This window comes from Nerophis lumbriciformis, linkage group LG10 (genome assembly GCF_033978685.3).
Source record: "Nerophis lumbriciformis linkage group LG10, RoL_Nlum_v2.1, whole genome shotgun sequence".
Taxonomy (NCBI): domain Eukaryota; kingdom Metazoa; phylum Chordata; class Actinopteri; order Syngnathiformes; family Syngnathidae; genus Nerophis; species Nerophis lumbriciformis.
In genome coordinates this window covers 4,891,289-4,911,997 of record NC_084557.2, presented here as the reverse complement: position 1 = coordinate 4,911,997, position 20,709 = coordinate 4,891,289, and the positions used below count along the sequence as shown (strand labels likewise).

Sequence of the window (20,709 nt, the reverse complement as noted above, 5' to 3'; positions counted from 1 at the left end):
CCTAGACTTAATCAGTTCATGACCATGGACTTAGATTGGTCAGATCTAGTCTTTGACTTAAATTGGTCACATCTAGTCTTAGAATTAGATTGTCAGATCTAGTTTTCGATTGGTCAGATGTAGTCTTGGACTAAGAACATGAGTACTTGTTGGTTCAGCAGGTGGAAGCAGAGAGACATCAGGTTTCTAATGTTTGGGAAAGAACTTGAGAGCAACTAACCGAGTCACCACAGATGACTTCATGGCCTTGCTGCCAGAATCCTCCGTGATGGGCCTGGAGAGAGCGTCCAGGAGTCTTTGCTTGGTCTTCTCCAGCTCTGCCTCCAGTTTCTCACTCGTTAACTCTGCACTGGTCTTGGCCAGTCGTAGTTTTTCTGCGACCTCCATCTCCTGAGAACAAAAGGAAATGAGGTCATGCTACTCCTCGGCCGACATGCATTTAGCTCATGAGAATTTCACTTCTATCTCCTCAGTCAGGAGCGTTCCATCTCAGTGACAAACTTGATACCTTCTTGACTTGCTTTCCAAGTCGCTCATTTTCCAGGACTATTTTCTCCAGTCCTTTGCATTTGGACTCAAACCTGCGGAGTTCAGCTTCATGTTGACTCTTCAGTTTGTCGTGTTCCACCTAGACAAGAGAATGTGTTTTTGTAGCCAGTTGTGGGACTCGTGCACAAGGCCTATCAACCTGAAGTCTTTTGTGTTCTTGCTCCAAGGTCTGGTCCACATGGGGAGCTGGAGAGGTTTTCTTTAGCCGCTCGTTTTCCTTCTGCACTCTTTCCATCGCCTTCTTCATCAAGATGATGCTCTTCTCAAGCTCAGGCACACTTTTCTTGCTGTCGCACCACTGATGAGGGAAAGTACAAGTATTGTGGTACAAGCATTGTGGTTAAGGCGCCCACTAGTGGTGGGTGTAAAGAAAGGCAAGCGGGAGTTACAGACAAATGTTTTACACGTTCAAATCGCTGTACAGACACACAAGTCGTACACGGCAGAAGTCACTTTACGTTTGAGTGTTTTCTACCAAGCATGTTGGTGTTAAAAATGTCAACATGACTTAGATGTTGACTGATTGTTTACGTGAGCCGCTGTTTAGTCTGCAAGCGGACGTGACGTCACATGCAACCATACTTGTCAACCCTCCCGAAATTCAGCGCCTCTCCCGAAAACCTCCCGGGACAAATTTTCTCCCGAAAATCTCCCGAAATTCAGGCGGAGCTGGAGACCACGCCCCCTCCAGCTCCATGCGGACCTGAGTGACGTGTTGACAGCCTGTTCACACGTCCACTTTCCCACAATATAAACAGCTAATGATCGAGGGCGAGTTCTTGGTTTCTTATGTGGGTTTATTGTTGGGCAGTTTCATTAACGTCCTCCCAGCGCGGTAACAACACACAACAACAGCAGTCAAGTTTTCGTCTACCGTAAAGCAGTTCGTATGCCGTAAACAGCAATGTTGTGACACTTTTAAACAGGACAATACTTCTATCTACTGTCAGGGGCACCGAAAAGGGGGGGGGGGTAAAGGAGACGGATTCTAGGGGCCCGTGATGGAGGGGGGCCCAGAGAGGCCCCTAATGATGATGAAATTATAATACAGAAAAAATAATGACACTGTGTTGGGGGTCCTGTAAAGATTCTTTTCATGGGGCCCAAAATCCCTAGCGGCGCCCCTGTCTACTGTACATGCATATGTGACCCACCCATAATCAGTGTTGGGACTAACGCGTTACTGTAACGCCGTTAGTTTCGGCGGTAACTAGTAATCTAACGCGTTATTTTTTTATATTCAGTAACTCCGTTACCGTTACTACATGCGTTACTGCGTTATTTTACGTTACTTTTTATGTAGTATAAAGTGTGTTTTATCGGAGCGCTGCTTTGTCATCGTTCTGATTCTTCTTGTGTCACAAGCCGGAGAAGAGAGAGAGACATGCGCTCTGTGTGGGTGTGTCTGAGTGTGAGTGTGGGGAGCGAGGGGGGGGGGGCGTGTCTGATCATGGCGGAGCCAGAAGTCGAGTTTGCTAACATGGAGATATTTTCACTACTTTTCTTTTGTCGAGCACAAAGAAAATAACATTTTAGTTAAATGTAAATTGTGCTTTGGATCAAAGATGCCATCTACTGCCCAAAACAGCAATTCAAATCTGCTGAAACAAGCTACATAGCAACATGCTTCGACGAAGCTAGTAAAGAGAGACAGAGACTCTGATGCCACTTCAGCACTGAAGGTACACACACTCTGTCAATCAATGTTCCCTCTAATTGTTCATGTGTGTGAGCAAATGCAAAAAGTCCCTGAGCATTGAGTGGAGTCCATGTGAGCAACTTTAGACGTGCACACTGTGGCTACACCAGCAGCACACCTGTCCCAAACCTCACTAAATAACAACTTACATCTCCATCCATCCATCCATTTTCTACCGCTTGTCCCTTTCGGGGTCGCTGGAGCCTATCTCAGCTGCATTCGGGCGGAAGGCAGGGTACACCCTGGACAAGTCCCCACCTCATCACAGGGCCAACACAGATAGACAGACAACATTCTCTTATTATTATAATCAAATGACAGCAGTCATTTCCATTTCTAATATAAGTGTTTAGGCCCACTTATAATGACAATAACAACAAATATTGTTTTTCATGAACTGTGTACTTGTATTGTTTGTCTGGGTGGAGGTCCTGCTTTGGAAATAGTTTGTAACCCTTTCAGACATTGCATTTAGTTCCCATTAAAACATTCACATGTTGCACAATGAGATGTAAGCAGGGGATCATGTGTACATTCCTGCAACTTCCTGTTTGTAAAAAATATATTTTTATTACTATTTATTTAATATACTAACAGCATTTAATGATTAATATTTATAAATTAAGATTCCTAATAAATGACACTAGAATAAGCACACATTTGATTGGTAAATCATAGTGTAACGACCTGGAATGACACTTTGTGTGGTGTTGGAGTTGTCCGACTTTTTGTGTGGCTGTAAACGCATCACTGGCTAAGTGCCATATGTGCAAGTGTTGGCGCACGTGAGAGAGCGAGCGGCTGCTGTTGATATAACAAAGTTGCTTTTGGTCTGGTTTGTACTGCAGAAAATGACCAGTTTTGCTAGATATCATTTTTTTTACTAATGTTTTGGTGATGTGTTTATGGCCGACAGTAAAGAGTTTTGCTCAGTAAAGTGATGGATGGAATTCATGTCCTCAAAGCGTCTCGACAGACGTTACAATATTTGAACAATGATGACGAAAACGGTTTTCTCTGTCGTGTCCGTGTCGTGTCGAAAATTGTTATGCGCTTATTTTTTTATTAGATTTTGTGCATGGCATAGATTTGCCGTGCGCAGAGGACGCTTGAGCAGTGCGCAATTGCACATGCGCGCTCCTGAGAGGGAACGTTGCTGTCAATTCTCTTATATACTCTTTCATTCTAGACTTCTAGAGTGTTTGATTATCACATCACTCTAAATGTATAGACTATAAAGTTCACAAACATAAAGAGGGATCCTAGTGGGCCAGGCCAATCTTTCTTATCTCTAAACTAAAACTGGGGAAATGTGTAGTGTGTTCTGGGTTTCAGACATGATTTTGTATAAGAATTTCTTGAGGAAGAAAATGCCTAGTTAGACTTTGTGTATGTAGTGTGTGCCTTTCTTGCTTTACATCTATGCTGTTTGTTACTTATGTATGTTATGTTGCAGCTATTTAAAATAGTTTTGTCAATTTGTTCTGGTCAGAAACAAATTGGCCTTTGTAACATATCTTTGTCTTTGTGTGTTGTATGTAGACCACATGGCTTAGCAGAGTTGAGTGATGCAAATGCATGTCAAGTTGATCAACACATTGTATTATTCTCCAGTGCAATAACAGTACTAAAATGAAGGCTAAAAGGGCATTAATTGGAGCTTTAAAAAAAAAAAGAAAAAAGAAGTAACTAAATAGTTACTTTTCACAGTAACGCATTACTTTTTGGTGTAAGTAACTGAGTTAGTAACTGAGTTACTTTTGAAATGAAGTAACTAGTAACTGTAACTAGTTACTGCTTTTCAGTAACTAACCCAACACTGCCCATAATGTGTCACATTTTTGTGTTGATTTATTTATTTTATTTTGTGGTTTGAATTCGTTTTTGGAGCTGTCATTACACACTTGTCAGTATTCACATTGGTCAGTAGGGGGCAGTAGGGCGTTTCTTCCCAATTGAATGCTATCACCTGCAGACCGGAAGTGTCTTGTCATTCTGATGAGAGCGACCAGTCTGTGAACAATTGAAACGTCCTGTGTGCTTTTTCCTCCTGTATAACAGGTTAGTTTTGGTGAATCAACTCACTGAATAATGTCCATGTGATCTTTATAAGTTTAAGTACACATTCTGATGGTGGAGCCTAACTCTAAAGTGTTTGTGAGTTGTAGTTTGTATTTGTGAATGAATCCAGTGCACAAAAAGGCGACGTGAGTGTGCAATGTTTATATAGGAACTTCTGATCCTAATTCAGACTCCCAAATTAGAGCTCCCGCTTTCTTATTGATTTTATAATGTATATTTGTATAATGTGTGTGTTCTGAAATAGTGACAGAGAATAGAACAAGGATGGACAATTCAACCCTTAACTCAACAATGAGTAGATGAGTGTTATGTGTGTGTATATGTGTAAATAAATGAACACTGAAATTCAAGTATTATATATATATATATAAATATATATATATATATATATATATATATATATATAGCTAGAATTCACTGAAAGTCTAGTATTTCTTATATATATATATATCTTAACCACGCCCCCCGCCCCACCCACGACCACGCCCCCACCTCCCGAAATCGGAGGTCTCAAGGTTGGCAAGTATGCATGCAACAAAGGTATGGCACCGTTTGATTTCATGTGATTGGATAATCAGTAGTACCCATGAAATTGGGTCAGTGCCTATAAAAGTACCGAATGTGGTACCCATCCCTAGTCATGCACCAATTGATTTCAATTCATTTCAATGGGCGGGGCTGCTTTGACATATTGAGTTACAAGCTTAATAGCGGAACGAATCCTGCTCGTAAGTTGACATGTTGTTTTTTTTTTAGCAAAAGCATCTTCTAACAATGAACTTACTCTGGTATTGGCCAATCTCTTCTGCAAATCAGAGTTTTCCTTTTTCAGGGCACTCAACATCTCCTCCTGGTCTGCAACTTTACTCTGGGGGAAAAAAAGCAATCACAAAAACAAGGCGATTAAAAACCCTCAAGCAGAATAATCCAACAGTTTGAGGCAGACTATCTTTCCTCTGTGGGACATACCAAACGTTAGATCTTGTTTTGTAAACTAGCAGCATCTATCCGTCCATGGGTTAACATGTACCTTGAGTCTTGGAAGGTCAATGTCGACCTGTGCCAGTTGGAGGCGGAGCTCCAAATTCTCAGAGGCCAACTTGAGGTTTTCTTTCTGGAGGTCCTGAAGTCGTCGTGATGGAGTCTCTGTCTGAAGCGAGGCAAAGACACCATATGTCAGTCTGAGACAAAGAGCTTGACAAGGACCGAGGCCACCTTGACTTTACGACTGGTGCTTCCACATACACACTATGGGAATTCTTAGCACCTGAAATCCACAAGGGAATACTCACAGGTGTGATTGCTACCACTAATAATACAACCACAACACTGGGAAACCAAGGCTAGGAGTACCTTCGGATATCTTTGCAATCTGCTTTGTCTTCGTTGCACGTCATCATCCTTTTGTTTCCTGAGAACACTGCCACGGTTTTGGCTCACTTTCTTGCTGGAGTTCACATCTGGTACGGCTGAACAAGACTCGTCTGGATTATGTGTCGCTGCCATGCTGGTCAGATCAACATCTTGCTCAGTCCCTTCATGCTGTTCTGCTCCTTGTCCGCAGTTGTCCTCATTGTTAGCGCTAGCTTGACATGTCAGTTCTCTATCATCCTTGGCTTCACCTACTCCTGCAGAGGGAGTTCCAGAACCTTCTGCATCATCCTCTGATTTGCCTTCAATTTGCTGCCTTTCAGTCCCATCTGCATCCTCTTCAACAGCTGTAGTCACCTTAGGGCTAATATGGTTTTCTTCAGTGTTGCTGTGAGATTCTAAGTCCCGCTGTTCTTTGTTTGACTCCTTCTGATGGTCACAGGTGTCTCTTTGAGTTTGAAGGCTCATTGAGCAGTCCTGTGGTTCATCAGGACAACGTGATGACCCATCCTCAACATCAAAAGTAACAGTGTGAATGCCGTTTAAAGCCTGTGGGATTTTCCCTTTTTCATGTGAGGAATCCGACTGATGGCGGTCAAGAGAGGAGATAGATGAAGGAGGACAGTAAAACGTGAGGAAAGGGATGAAGGAAGGCCCTCAAAGATATCATAGACCTGATGTGTGTGTGTCTTTTCAGTGGACAGAGTAGCACTCACAGACGACTGGTCGGGTGTCTTGTTCTCAAAGGCTCCGAGTCTCTCCTCAAGGTCGTGGTTCCTCTGGGTCAAATCCTCCACCACACGGTCACGAGTTAGAGCCTGTTGCTGCCTGTAAGATTGCTCCAAAATGAAGGCTTTAGGTCAATATAATGCCCACATAATACAGTTTTAACAGACACAATAAAAACCCAGATTGACTGAAAGAAGAAGACTTTGTACTTTATGGTAAACAACTGAGTCTCCAGCTCAGTGTTCTTCGCCTTTAGCTCCGTGACCTCCTTCTCCAGCTCATCTCGTCTCACGCCCGCCACCTGATCAGCGGTCACTCCTTTAGACCTGGTCTTCTTCTGCAGTACATGCTTTTCTTTCTCCAGCCTGAGTACACGATCACACAACAGAAACTCGTCACACAAATCCTCAACAACCATTGCTGCATACTGGAACTCAAATTCCATTTCATAGAATCAAAGGTTCCTCGGGCCCATTGCTTTATTTCCAGACACTCAAATCTATTGGAGAATCAGCACCTCCAAGTCCGAGTCCATGGTTCTCGCCCGGAAAAGGGTGGAGTGCCATCTCCGGGTTGGGGAGGAGATCTTGCCCCAAGTGGAGGAGTTCAAGTACCTCGGAGTCTTGTTCACGAGTGAGGGAAGAGTGGATCGTGAGATCGACAGGCAGATCGGTGCGGCGTCTTCAGTAATGCGGACGCTGTATCGATCCGTTGTGGTGAAGAAGGAGCTGAGCCGGAAGGCAAAGCTCTCAATTTACTGGTCGATCTACGTTCCCATCCTCACCTATGGTCATGAGCTTTGGGTTATGACCGAAAGGACAAGATCACGGGTACAAGCGGCCCAAATGAGTTTCCTCCGCCGGGTGGCGGGGCTCTCCCTTAGAGATAGGGTGAGAAGCTCTGCCATCCGGGAGGAGCTCAAAGTAAAGCCGCTGCTCCTCCACATCGAGAGGAGCCAGATGAGGTGGTTCGGGCATCTGGTCAGGATGCCACCCGAACGCCTCCCTAGGGAGGTGTTTAGGGCACGTCCGACCGGTAGGAGGCCGCGGGGAAGACCCAGGACACGTTGGGCAGACTATGTCTCCCGGCTGGCCTGGGAACGCCTCGGGGTCCCACAGGAAGAGCTGGACGAAGTGGCTGGGGAGAGGGAAGTCTGGGCTTCCCTGCTTAGGCTGCTGCCCCCGCGACCCGACCTCGGATAAGAGGAAGAAGATGGATGGATGGATGGATCAAATCTATTGCTGGTTCTGCAGAGCAGAAACACACAATGGTCTTCTCCGTGTTCCTTGGTCCTGGACAAAGTCAAAATACACCCGTTTCCATAACACAGTCATCTCTGGGCAGCATCGGATGAAAAATAACAAGTGAGTTTTCAAAGCTTAAAGGGGAACTGCACGTTTCATGGGGAATTTTGCCCGTCATTCACAATGATGTAAGACATGAACACAAGTGTTTTATTGTTTTATGCATTCTCATTTGTCATCATTGGCTCGTTCAAGGAGGCTAGCAATGCAGCTAATGGGAGTTAGCCATTTTGTTCCAAAACATCTAAAAAGCACCAACAATATTCCATTCACATGTTGTGACCTGAATGTTAACCAAGTATTAGTAAGATTGTTATTATAAGCGCCAACACAGAGGAACTACTTTTAGCGGCACATTGATCACAGAGAGCTAACTAGCTTATGCTGCTATATTGAGTTGCTGCATCCCCTCTGAGTTGGTGAAAGTTCATTCGAGATGATAAATCAAGCCTGGATAGTAGAAGGTTGTGGACATAAACCCACAAGTTGGTTAACTTTGACATCCAACTTAGACCCAGAGATGGCCAGAAAGACACGAAAAGACGCTCATTTGTGGCCACCCTTTTTTTTTAAATGATAAATTGTTGATGTAAAGGGGAAGATATAAACATGCCATCAGTCTTTATCCCAGTGAGAGCAGACATTGTACAGTAAGTGATTGTTTGATTATGTTTGCTGTCTCTCATCAAGTCTGCCATGATTAGTAGTGTTGTTGTTGAAGAGAAAGTGAACGTTGTGATGCGTCTACCTTATGCTTACATTGATCAAAATATGTAAATCCATCCATCCATTTTCTAACGCTTATCCCTTTCAGGGTCACGGGGGGTAAAATATGTATATATTACATGTTATTATGAATGTTACTACATGACATATATACTTACATCATGTATATATTACATGTTATTATGAATGTTACTACATGACATATATACTTACATCATGTATATATGACATGTTATTATGAATGTTACGACATGACATATATACTTACATCATGTATATATTACATGTTATTATGAATGTTACTACATGACATATATACTTACATCATGTATATATTACATGTTATTATGAATGTTACTACATTACATATATACTTACATCATGTATATATTACATGTTATTATGAATGTTACTACATGACATATATACTTACATCATGTATATATTACATGTTATTATGAATGTTACTACATGACATATATACTTACATCATGTATATATTACATGTTATTATGAATGTTACTACATGACATATATACTTACATCATGTATATATTACATGTTATTATGAATGTTACTACATGACATATATACTTACATATTACATGTTATTATGAATGTTACTACATTACATATATACTTACATATTACATGTTATTATGAATGTTACTACATGACATATATACTTACATATTACATGTTATTATAAATGTTACTACATGACATATATACTTACATCATGTATATATTACATGTTATTATGAATGTTACTACATGACATATATACTTACATCATGTATATATTACATGTTATTATGAATGTTACTACATGACATATATACTTACATCATGTATATATTACATGTTATTATGAATGTTACTACATGACATATATACTTACAGCGTGTATATAAAACATTGATGGAGGTTTTCGGACGTTTTTTAGAGGGCTTTATAGGTGAATTCGAGTGACCCTCATTACCTCCATCGTTAGCTGCCTTTTATTTACAATTTAAAATGCATTAAAAAGATAAACTTATGTGTGCTTTTCTCACATTAGGATGGTGAATGATAGACAACATTTCAAGAAAGTACAGTTCTCCTTTAAAAGGGGAAATATTATGCAAACACCACTTTACTAACCTACTGGTACCTTTTTGTGTGTGTTTGGGATCTGTATAAGTCCTGCAAATGTGAAACCAAAGCATGGAGGCATGGCGGAGATGTTTATAAAACAATCTTGCTCTAAACAAGCCGTTTTAGATTTGCTCCGACATGTGACGTTTTGACGTTGGCAGATTATCCAAATATGGTAGGAATTTCCCCAAAGAGATTTGGTTAAGTCCACCATTGTAGTCAATAAGTTCCTTTTTTTTCTCTATCCTCTTGTTGTGGGGCAGACTGGCTCGTACATGCACATGCATCCTCCGCTGTTGCCATTTCTAATACAAAGTAGTGTATATTTCTAACTTATATCTGTCAGTAGATTCGTTATGGAAGATAAAAACTACAACATTTCTAATTCCCGTATTTTTCGGACTCTACTGCGCACTCAAAATTGACAGTGCGCCTAATGTACAGCATAATTCTGGTTGTGCTTACCGACCTTGAAGCTATTATCATTACACCATGTACCATATATAAGTGTGACCAGTAGAAGGCAGTCGCACATAAGAGATATGCCAGTAAACAACACCAAAACTTTAAATGTTCCATTGAGAATATAGAACATTACACAACGCACTCAAAAATCTATCACGATGTTTTAGTAGGACTTTGGTAAGCTATGAAGCCGCACCGCTTGATGGATTGTACTGTGCTTCAACATAGGAGTATTATTGTGGTGTGTGTATAAGGTAAGACATATTATCTGGCGTTTTGTTTCGCAATATTATGCAAAACTGTTGCCATTTCTAATATAAAGTAGTGTAAAGTTCTTACTTATAACTGTCAGTAAACTCACCATGAAAGCGCTAAAACATAGCGGTGTAGTGACTTTACATTATTCACCCAAGGAACTTTAGTTATTAGAGAGTTCCGGTCAGACGGTTTTTCACGGGACACATTTCGGGCGTTGTTGTTGTTCTTCGGTGAGCCACGGATGAGGAGATGCTGCTCCGTTATTGATTGAAGTAAAGTCTGAATGTCATTAAAACAGTTAGCGCCATCTTTTGACACTTCTTCCACTCCCGTCCTTGCACGCTACACCGCTACAACAAAGATGACGGGGAGAAGACGCTGTCCAAGTGGAGGCACGTAAATAAGACCGCCCACAAAACGGCGCATTCTGAAGCGACTGTCAGAAAGTGACTTGAAGATGATGTGTAAAACATCATCTATGCAACATTTTGACCAAAGAACCACCATCACATGTCATGTAGACCACAAGGACGTCTTTTACATTTAGAAAAAAAATCATAATATGACTCCTTTAATGCGCCTTTTGTATGAAAATAGACCTGACTAGACCCGGCAGTGCGCCCTATGGACCAGAAAATATGGTACATGTTATGTAGACGGGGTAGACATAGAAAGGGTAAAAGAAACTAGATTTTTGGGAGTCTTAATAGATGATCAAACGAACTGGAAATCTCATATACAAAACATACAACATAAGGTGGCAAAAAACATTTCAATAATGAATTAAAGCTGCAAGCAGCGTTGGACGGGCCCGCGTATTTGGCAGGTGCTAGTCCTAAGTGTCCCAATACTTTTGTCTACTTTTAGTCTGAAGTGTCCCAAGACTTTTGTCTAGTGTACCTACCTTGTCTGCATTGTGTGGGCATGTTGGTGCTTCCTGCTTTTAAGCAGCCATCTTACAAAAACAGCAGTGCAGCAGCATCAGCGCAGCGGTTCTTTGAAGGCTCATAAAATCAAAACCGGAGCAGTTATAAAAAAACTGTTCTGTTAATTTATACACAAGGGTTTAATCTCTCTCCTGTGTTAGTTTGAAGCCGAAACGACAAACGCGCTCAGAGGAGATAGATTTTGAAGGAAGGTGACCGGTTTTTCCAAAAAAAATGTTTTGAAGGGGGAATAGCAAACTTCCTGTTGATTTTTGCTGGGGGTTGTCAATTTATGAAATGTAGGTCTAAGTGAGACCTACATAGAGGTTTTTGTTTCATGTCTCTCCGACCTTCCCAGGGAGAGTTACAGGCAGATTTTTCATCCGAGGAGCAGTTTTTTGTGCGTTTTATAAAAAAATTGCTGTAGAGCACAATTTTTAGATTTGGGGTTAGGTTATTTCTGTCAGAGTTTGTAGGATGCGAACCCCAAGATGCAGAGAAGGCGGAAGGCGTTATACGGGAAAACATGATTTAATGTTCGAAATAAAGTAAAAACACAAACTAGGAACAGGCAAAATGGAAACAGGAACCAGAAAACAGAAAAACTGGAAATAGCAAACGGCTAACAGGATCTGGCTAACAGGAAAACAAGAAGCTAGGAGAAACCAACCGTAAATAGCTATAAGGAACAGCTTACCGCTATGACGACAGCGACAAGGACAGGTAGACACTACAATGACATCGGCAATGACAATCAGGTAGTGATGACAATGATCCAGCAGTGACTGGAGGGTAGGGCAGGTATAAATAGCAGCTGGCTGATTGACACCAGGTGTGGCCAGGTGCCAATCAGCCACAGCTGAGGGGACACAGCACTCAGGGAGACAAGTAGGAAATAAAGACAAAATAAAAGTGCTGGACAGAAAACTAAGACAAACTCAGAGAAAAAACTAAAACACAGTCAAACTGTCAGGGACAAGCCTGACAATTTCATTAGATCACAGTTTTAGCCAGTCCTGATGTGTGTGTTCAGTTTGGTGAGTTTTGAAGCATGTTAAGGGGGTCAAATTACAGCTCAAAGAGGCAAAAGTGACTGTTTTTAGTACTTTTTTGTCTTGAAGGGGGAATTGCCAACTTCCTGTAGATTTTAGCCCGAGAATGTACCATTATGAAAGTTAGGTCTGAGTCAGACCTACATAGAGGTTTTTGTTTCATGTCTTTCCGACCTTCCTAGTGGGAGTTACAGGCAGTCTAGTTTTTTTTTTTTCCTAGGGGGCGCTAGAGCGCAATTTTGATTTTTGCGGTTCAGTTTTTTTATTAAAAGACAATTTTCGCAGGTCCTGATGGGTGGGTCAAATATGGTGAGTTTTGAAGCATGTTAAGTGGGTCAAATTAGTGCTCAAAGAGGCGGCGGAAGAATAATAAAGAATTAAAGCTGCAAGCAGCGTTGTTCGGGCCCGCGTATTTGGCAGGTGCTAGTCCTAAGTGTCCCAATACTTTTGTGTACTTGTAGTCTGAAGTGTCCCAAGACTTTTGTCTAGTGTACCTACCTTGTCTGCATTGTGTGGGCATGTTGGTGCTTCCTGCTTTTAAGCAGCCATCTTACAAAAACAGCAGTGCAGCAGCATCAGCGCAGCGGTTCTTTGAAGGCTCATAAAATCAAAACCGGAGCAGTTATAAAAAAAACTGTTCTGTTAATTTATACACAAGGGTTTAATCTCTCTCCTGTGTTAGTTTGAAGCCGAAACGACAAACGCGCTCAGAGGAGATAGATTTTGAAGGAAGGTGACCGGTTTTTCCAAAAAAAATGTTTTGAAGGGGGAATAGCAAACTTCCTGTTGATTTTTGCTGGGGGTTGTCAATTTATGAAATGTAGGTCTAAGTGAGACCTACATAGAGGTTTTTGTTTCATGTCTCTCCGACCTTCCCAGGGAGAGTTACAGGCAGATTTTTCATCCGAGGAGCAGTTTTTTGTGCGTTTTATAAAAAAATTGCTGTAGAGCACAATTTTTAGATTTGGGGTTAGGTTATTTCATTAGATCACAGTTTTAGCCAGTCCTGATGTGTGTGTTCAGTTTGGTGAGTTTTGAAGCATGTTAAGGGGGTCAAATTACAGCTCAAAGAGGCAAAAGTGACTGTTTTTAGTACTTTTTTGTCTTGAAGGGGGAATTGCCAACTTCCTGTAGATTTTAGCCCGAGAATGTACCATTATGAAAGTTAGGTCTGAGTCAGACCTACATAGAGGTTTTTGTTTCATGTCTTTCCGACCTTCCTAGTGGGAGTTACAGGCAGTCTAGTTTTGTTTTTTCCTAGGGGGCGCTAGAGCGCAATTTTGATTTTTGCGGTTCAGTTTTTTTATTAAAAGACAATTTTCGCAGGTCCTGATGGTTGGGTCAAATATGGTGAGTTTTGAAGCATGTTAAGTGGGTCAAATTAGTGCTCAAAGAGGCGGCGGAAGAATAATAAAGAATAAAGAATAAAACGAACGAATAACAATAGGTCCTTATGTCCCATTGCATGAGTCCTTTTGCAATGGGCCATTGCGGGCCCTAATAAAGCAAAATATGTCCTGGGCCAAAAATCACTACATATTCTCTACTGCTCGCTAGTGTTACCATATCTGATTTATTGTGCAGAAATATGGGGAAATAACTACAAATGTGCGCTACATTCGCTAACCGTGTTACAAAAAAGATCAGTTAGAATAATACATAATGTTGGATATAGAGAACACACAAACCCTTTATTTATTAAGTCAGAAATATTAAAGTTTGGTGATTTGGTAAAATTGCAAACAGCTAAAATGATGTACAAAGCAAACTATAACCTGCTACCAAAGAATGTACAACAATTCTTCTCAATAAAGAGGAGAAATATAACCTTAGAGGAAAAAATAATTTAAAACATTTATATGCACGTACAACACTTAGAACTTTTAGCATATCAGTATGTGGAATTAAATGATGGAATGGATTAAGTAAAGAAGTTAAAAATTGTACTGATATGATCCAGTTTAAGAGGTTGTTCAAAATAATAGTGCTTACAGAGTACAAAAAAGAAGAATTATGAGAAATACTTTCAACCTTATTGAAAATAAGATATTCTTCATCTCAGTATGTTAATAATGACTGAATTAATTAATTAATTACATATTACAAAACTGTTGTATACTAATTCATAGATGTTATTTTATTATATAAAAAGGTCAGTAAATGATTCTATATATTTGTAAACGCTCTGTAGTGGGAAAGGGGTAGGATTAAATAAGCTTTGCTTCTTCCTACTCCATGATGTAAAATGAAATGATATGAAATTGTGTGATGTATTATGATGTAAGTGTGTTCATGTTCCAAATAAACTAAAGAGAGAGAGAGAGAGAGACCAGTGATTGTCAAACCTAGTGGTGAGCCAAAGAAACACCTGATTAAAGTAGAGTCTTGTATCTTCCTATATTCAAACAGTGTGTAATGTTACAGTGGTCAAAATGTTGAATATCCTTGTTTAATAAATGAATACGTAGGCCTGCTATGCTACTGTATTCTAATTTTGGTCGTTATGGTGGTACTTGGTAAACAAGGTTTGAGAGCACAAGGAAGTGTTTCAATGTAGAGAAGTATCGTGATGTGACTTCTTCAAGGAGTCGTAGATGCAGAACTGTGCACACTGACCTGGCATAGAGGTCTTTGATGGTACTGAGCTGTTTAGACATGGATTCATTTTCCTGTTCCTTGTCCTTCAGAGTATTTTTCACCTTCTCCAGCTTGGACTGCCATTTCTTAGCCTCCTCCCACAGCAACGTGTCCTCCTTGTTCTGTCAAAGACAAATGGAGACGCATGTCATTGTTATTGTTTTGTGTGAAAGGTTCTATGTAAGGATCGTTTACTAACATTTGCCCGGTCAACTTTTCTGGTGTCAGCACTTTTCTCTAAATCCGACTCCAGCTTCCTGATCTTCTTCTGCAAATGTTCGGTGGTTGGCACCTTGTCCTCAGGAGCAGCTTGATTCTAATTGAGCAGGATTTTGTGCAGAACTGTAATAGAGTGTTGTGAATGTTTCACATATCCTTAGCAATGATTACCTGAATGCAGCTCCTGAGCCTCTTGACCTGCTTCTGGAGCTCCTGGATTTCCTCTTCTTTTGCTTCTTTTTGAGCTTGAAGGCTTCTCCGATTGTTCTGGCTCCTGTGCAGTTCTTGGTTTAAGCGCTCCACCTCCTTTTTTATTGTGTTCTCACTTCTTCTGGCAGACTCCTTCGCATCTTGAAGCTCGTCACTCAGTCCCTGCACCTGAGCCTTGGTTGGAGAGCACATGAGGTTCAGTGTGTTTCACTGCAATGAGATGCAACATGTGCAAGCACCTTCAAGTCTTTAGTGTGCTTCTCCACCAACTTCTGCACATTGAGCCTCTCCTCGGTCTGTGCAGCACCGGCTAGAACTTGCTGCTCTGCAGCAGAGGTCATCTGTGTGCGCAGTTCTAACAGAACCTTACTGAGAGCCTGTGAAAACAAGCGTCTTCAAACCTTCAATGGTTGCACCACATTGGAGACAAGTCACTTAGATCAGTGTTTTTCCAACCTTTTCTGGGCCGAGGCACATTTTTTTCCATTTAAAAAAATTCTGAGGCACACCAACAGCAGAAAACATTAACAAATTAAACCCAGCAGCCGATATTGACAATAAAAAGTAGTTCTCGCAATTGTTGGATATGAATTCCAACCATAACCAAGCATGCATCAATATAGCTCTTGTCTCAAAGTAGACTTATTTGGAGTGTGTAGTGTTTTAGTTCTTGTCTTACGCTCCTATTTTGTTGTTGATTGTCATGTCATGTACGGATGTACTTTGTGGACGCCGTCTGCTCCACACACTGCAAGTCTTTGCTGTCGTCCAGCATTCTGTTTTTGTTTACTTTGCAGCCAGTTCAGTTTTAGTTCTGCATAGCCTTCCCTAAGCTTCAATGCCTTTTCTTAGCGGCACTCACCTTTTATTTATTTTTGGTTTAAGCATTAAACACCTTTATACCTGCAAACCATTGTCGTCATTCCCGACATCTACAAAGCAATTAGCTACCTGCTGCCACCTACTGATATGGAAGAGTGTTACAAGGTTACTCTGCCCAGCTCTAGACAACACAAACACTCAACAACGGCACATTTACGGATTATAGTTACTGGTTTGCAAAAAATATTTTTAACCCAAACAGGTGAAATGACATAATCTCCCACGGCACACCAGACTGTATCTCACGGTACACTAGTGCAATGTTTTTCAACCTTTTTTGAGCCAAGGCACATTTTTTGCATTGAAAAAATCCAAAGGCACACCACCAGCAGAAATAATTAAAAAACAAAACTCAGTTGACAGTAAAAAGTCGTTGTCGCAATTGTTGGATATGACTTTAAAGCATAACCAAGCATGCATCAATATAGCTCTTGTCTCAAAGTAGGTGTACTGTCACCACCTGTCACACCACACCCTGACTTATTTTGAGTTTTTTGCTGTTTTCCTGTCTAGTGTTTTAGTTCTTGTCTTGTGCTCCTATTTTGGTGGCTTTTTCTCTTTTTTTGGTATTTTCCTGTAGCAGTTTCATGTCTTCCTTTGAGCGATATTTCCCGCACCTACTTTGTTTTAGCAATCAAGAATATTTCAGTTGTTTTTATCCTTCTTTGTGGGGACATTGTTGACTGTCATGTCATGTTCAGATGTACATTGTCTTTGCTCCACAGTAAGTCTTTGCTGTCCTCCAGCATTCTGTTTTTGTTTACTTTGCAGCCAGTTCAGTTTTAGTTTTGTTCTACATAGCCTTCCCTAAGCTTCAATGCCTTTTCTTAGGGGCACTCACCTTTTGTTTATTTTTGGTTTAAGCATTAGACACCTTTTTACCTGTACGCTGCCTCCCGCTGTTTCCGACATCTACAAAGCAATTAGCTACCTGCTGCCACCTACTGATATGGAAGAGTATTACACGGTTACTCTGCCCAGCTCTAGACAGCACCGACACTCAATAACAACACATAATTGGCAGACTATAATTACTGGTTTGCAAAAAATATTTTTAACCCAAACAGGTGAAATTAGATAATCTCCCACGGCACACCAGACTGTATCTCACGGCCGCAGCTCAGTGGTTGAAAAACACTGACTTAAATCATGCTGATCACCACCTTGATTTGTTTCTCTTTCTGGACCAGTTGAGATTTAAGGCGTTCCACCAAGTTCTTCATTGTGTTGCTGGGCGACAGAACATTGGCCTCCTTTTGGGTCTCCAGTTCATTTTGGAGGGAATTGATCTCCAATTTCATCTCCATTATTTGGCCCCTCTGATCTGTGGTCTCAATGGTCAGATCTTCCACCTCCATGGCATGAGACTCCTTCAGCCTGCAGTGAGTCCACACTGTTAGCGCGGTGCTTCTTTAGATCATTTGATTGTGAGGATAATGGAAAAAAAATAGCATTTTTCTTGAGAGCTGTGTTGTCCTACAGAAACATGGATCACCTCAACATCTCATCCGAGTGTTTGCTAGCCTGTGTTTCCATGGCGATCTTCTGTCGCTCCAACTCTGCGGTGGCCAGCTTCAGCTTCATGGTGACGGACGAGAGTGACAGGTCCTGTTCTGCTACCGTCTGCTCCAACTCAGCCAGGCGGTCCAAATGTTTGGACGTCGGTATCGTGATACTGGGCTTCTTCATCATCTCCTGCAGGAAGGACAGGACACAAAAGAGTCCAGCTGAAGATCATTCACTTGTCATGGACGGATGTCTATCAGTACCACTGCTTGCTGTTTGAGGCGGTCCAGGGTGTTGTCGTTGTTCCAGTCCAGCTTGTGATACAGCGTTCTCAGCTCCTCATCATGCCTCCTAATCATCTCTTCTTGACTCTGAAAGAAGGAAAATGAGCAAAAGAATGTTTATTTGTTGGTTAATGGGAGGGTGCCTGACCATGAAGGAATGTTTCACAAGTGTACCTTTGAAACTTGGCTCAGCTGATTCTGGTACTTCTTGACCACTTCCTCTTTTTTGTCAAGTCGACATTGGAGATCTTTGACCGTCTTATGGGCCAGCTTGCGTGCAGCCTGGCTGCCCGAGTCCCCGTCATGCTCAGAAGCGTCCGCAAGGAGACGTTCCCTACTAGCGACAGCCGGGAGACGAAGACGAAGCTCGTTGATGACTTTGTCTCTGGACACAACGTTCTGTTCCGACTTCCTCAGGGCGGCCTCTTTCTCCTCTAATTTCTGCATTTGAAGGAATTACACCACACACGTTGTGTGGGATTTAGGAGCAAGACTCGTAAGACAAATTCACATACTCTTAGAGAAGCTCAAAGACATGGGTGTAAACTCCACCTTGATCAAATGGTTCCACTCTTTTTTAACAAACAGAACACAGCAAGTGAAGGTCAACAGAACACTGTCAGACACCAAACACTGCAACACAGGCGTCCCACAGGGTTGCGTTGTATCACCAACACTATTTACATTGTACACCAATGATTGTAGGACTGTGCACCCTAACAATTATATGGTGAAATTTGCGGACGATACCGTGCTCCTAAGCCTTCTACACAAGGATACGGACCCCTCTGTGTACCAAGACGAGATAGACCTATTTATTAGGTGGTGTGACACTAACCATCTTATTTTAAATGTGACCAAGACACAGGAAATGGTTTTGGATCCGAGGAAAGTGACTGACCATGAGCCAGTGGTCATCAAAAATCAGGAAATCACCCAGGTATCCTCATATAAATATTTAGGGGTTCATATTGATGATAATCTCTGCTGGAAGACACATATTGACAACAGAGGCTATATTTTTTGCGAAGATTAAGATTGTACGGCGTAAGCAGCCATATCATGATGATTTTCTACCGTGCCATTGTAGAGAGCATCATTAGATACGGGATCACCTCATGGTTTGGCAACCTAACCGTTAAGCTAAAAAGCAAACTGGCCGGCATGCATAAAACGGCAATGAAAATCGTAGGGAGGAAAGAATATGAGCCTATACAGAGCATCTATGAGCAGGCAGTTAGGAAAAAAGCTAAGAAAATTATTTCCAACTCACAACACCCACTCTTTCCTGAATATGGAACCCTGCCATCAGGGAGAAGACTCCGGGTCCCACTATGCAAATCTAACCGCCTTAAATTATCATTTGTTCCAGCCTCCATTAAGCTGACCAACAATGTGCAATAGAATTTTAATACATAGGTTAGCACTTTTTTAGCACATAGCACATAGCACTTTAGAACTAAGCACTTTAGCACACAGCACTTTATCCATGAGCTCTAGTGCAATGCACATTGGTACTTTATCTTTATCTCCATACTGTAGATTTTATGCCTACATCAAAGTGCCACCTATGTCTATCAAGCTCCATGTTCTGATGTTTAAATGTTAGTTGTATGGTTGTGGTTGTGTCTGTGCTTGTGTTTTTGTTCTGTTGTTTTTGGGTATGTTAAGAAAGCAATGATGCACTGTGCCCAAGACAAATTTCCCCGCGGGGACAATAAAGTTGAACCTTGAACCTTGACCTTGATTTACAAAACCCAAAAGCAGTGAAGTTGTCATGTTGTGTAAATGGTAAATAAAAAGAGAATACAATGATTTGCAAATCCTTTTCAACTTATATTCAATTGAATAGACTGCAAAGACAAGATATTTCATGTTCACACTGAGAAACTTCATTTTTTGGGGCAAATAATCATTAACTTGGATTTTAATGGCAGCAACACATTGCAAAAAAGTTGTTAGAGAGGCATTTTAACCACTGTTACATGGCCTTTCCTTTTAACAACACTCAGTAAAGGTTTGGGAACTGAGGAGACACATTTTTGAAGTGGAATTCTTTCCCATTCTTGCTTGATGTACAACAGTCTCCCTTCTGATATTTAGCCTTCAATCAATCAATCAATGTTTATTCATATAGCCCTAAATCACAAGTGTCTCAAAGGGCTGCACAAGCCACAACGACATCCTTGGTACAAAGCCCACATAAGGGCAAGGAAAGACTCACCCCAGTGGGACGTCGATGTGAATGACTATGAGAAACCTTGGAGAGGACAGCATATGTGGGTAACCCCCCCCTCTAGGGGAGACCGAATGCAATGGATGTCGAGTGGGTCTGACATAATATTGCCTTCATATTGCACCACACATTTTCAATGACTGGACTACAGACAGGCCAGTCTAGTACCCGCACTCTTTTACTATGAAGCCCTGCTGTTGTAACACATGGCTTGGCATTGTCTTGCTGAAATAAGCAGGGGCGTCCATGATAACGTTGCTTGGATGGCAACATATGTTGCTCCAAAAGCTGTATGTACCTTTCAGCATTAATTGCGCCTTCACAGATGTGTAAGTTACCCATGTCTTGGGCACTAATACACCCCCATACCATCACACATGCTGGCTTTTACACTTTGACCCTACAACAGTCCGGGTGTTTTTTTTTTCCTATTTGTT

General features: G+C 41.4%; 1 protein-coding gene and 1 pseudogene across 5 annotated transcripts in view; one reads left to right on the top strand and one right to left on the bottom strand.

The window, feature by feature from the left end:
• cep290 (centrosomal protein 290) overlaps positions 1-20,709 on the bottom strand; it is a 100,439-nt gene that overhangs the window by 898 nt on the left and 78,832 nt on the right. For 4 of the 5 annotated variants that reach the window (XM_072913895.1, XM_061970401.2, XM_072913896.1 and 1 more), the window contains 16 exons: positions 18,211-18,477; positions 18,016-18,123; positions 17,742-17,941; positions 17,410-17,623; positions 15,604-15,741; positions 15,326-15,538; positions 15,135-15,251; positions 14,915-15,057; positions 6,640-6,795; positions 6,418-6,529; positions 5,684-6,286; positions 5,361-5,480; positions 5,115-5,198; positions 689-847; positions 509-628; positions 221-390 (listed from right to left, as the gene is read on the bottom strand). In XM_072913895.1, the coding sequence (XP_072769996.1) occupies positions 221-390; positions 509-628; positions 689-847; positions 5,115-5,198; positions 5,361-5,480; positions 5,684-6,286; positions 6,418-6,529; positions 6,640-6,795; positions 14,915-15,057; positions 15,135-15,251; positions 15,326-15,538; positions 15,604-15,741; positions 17,410-17,623; positions 17,742-17,941; positions 18,016-18,123; positions 18,211-18,477 (2,924 nt within the window). The remainder of the gene's footprint in view (positions 1-220; positions 391-508; positions 629-688; positions 848-5,114; positions 5,199-5,360; positions 5,481-5,683; positions 6,287-6,417; positions 6,530-6,639; positions 6,796-14,914; positions 15,058-15,134; positions 15,252-15,325; positions 15,539-15,603; positions 15,742-17,409; positions 17,624-17,741; positions 17,942-18,015; positions 18,124-18,210; positions 18,478-20,709) is intronic. The other variant, XM_072913898.1, reaches the window with a different exon arrangement.
• LOC133612796 (centrosomal protein of 290 kDa-like) overlaps positions 1-20,709 on the top strand; it is a 73,598-nt pseudogene that overhangs the window by 37,379 nt on the left and 15,510 nt on the right.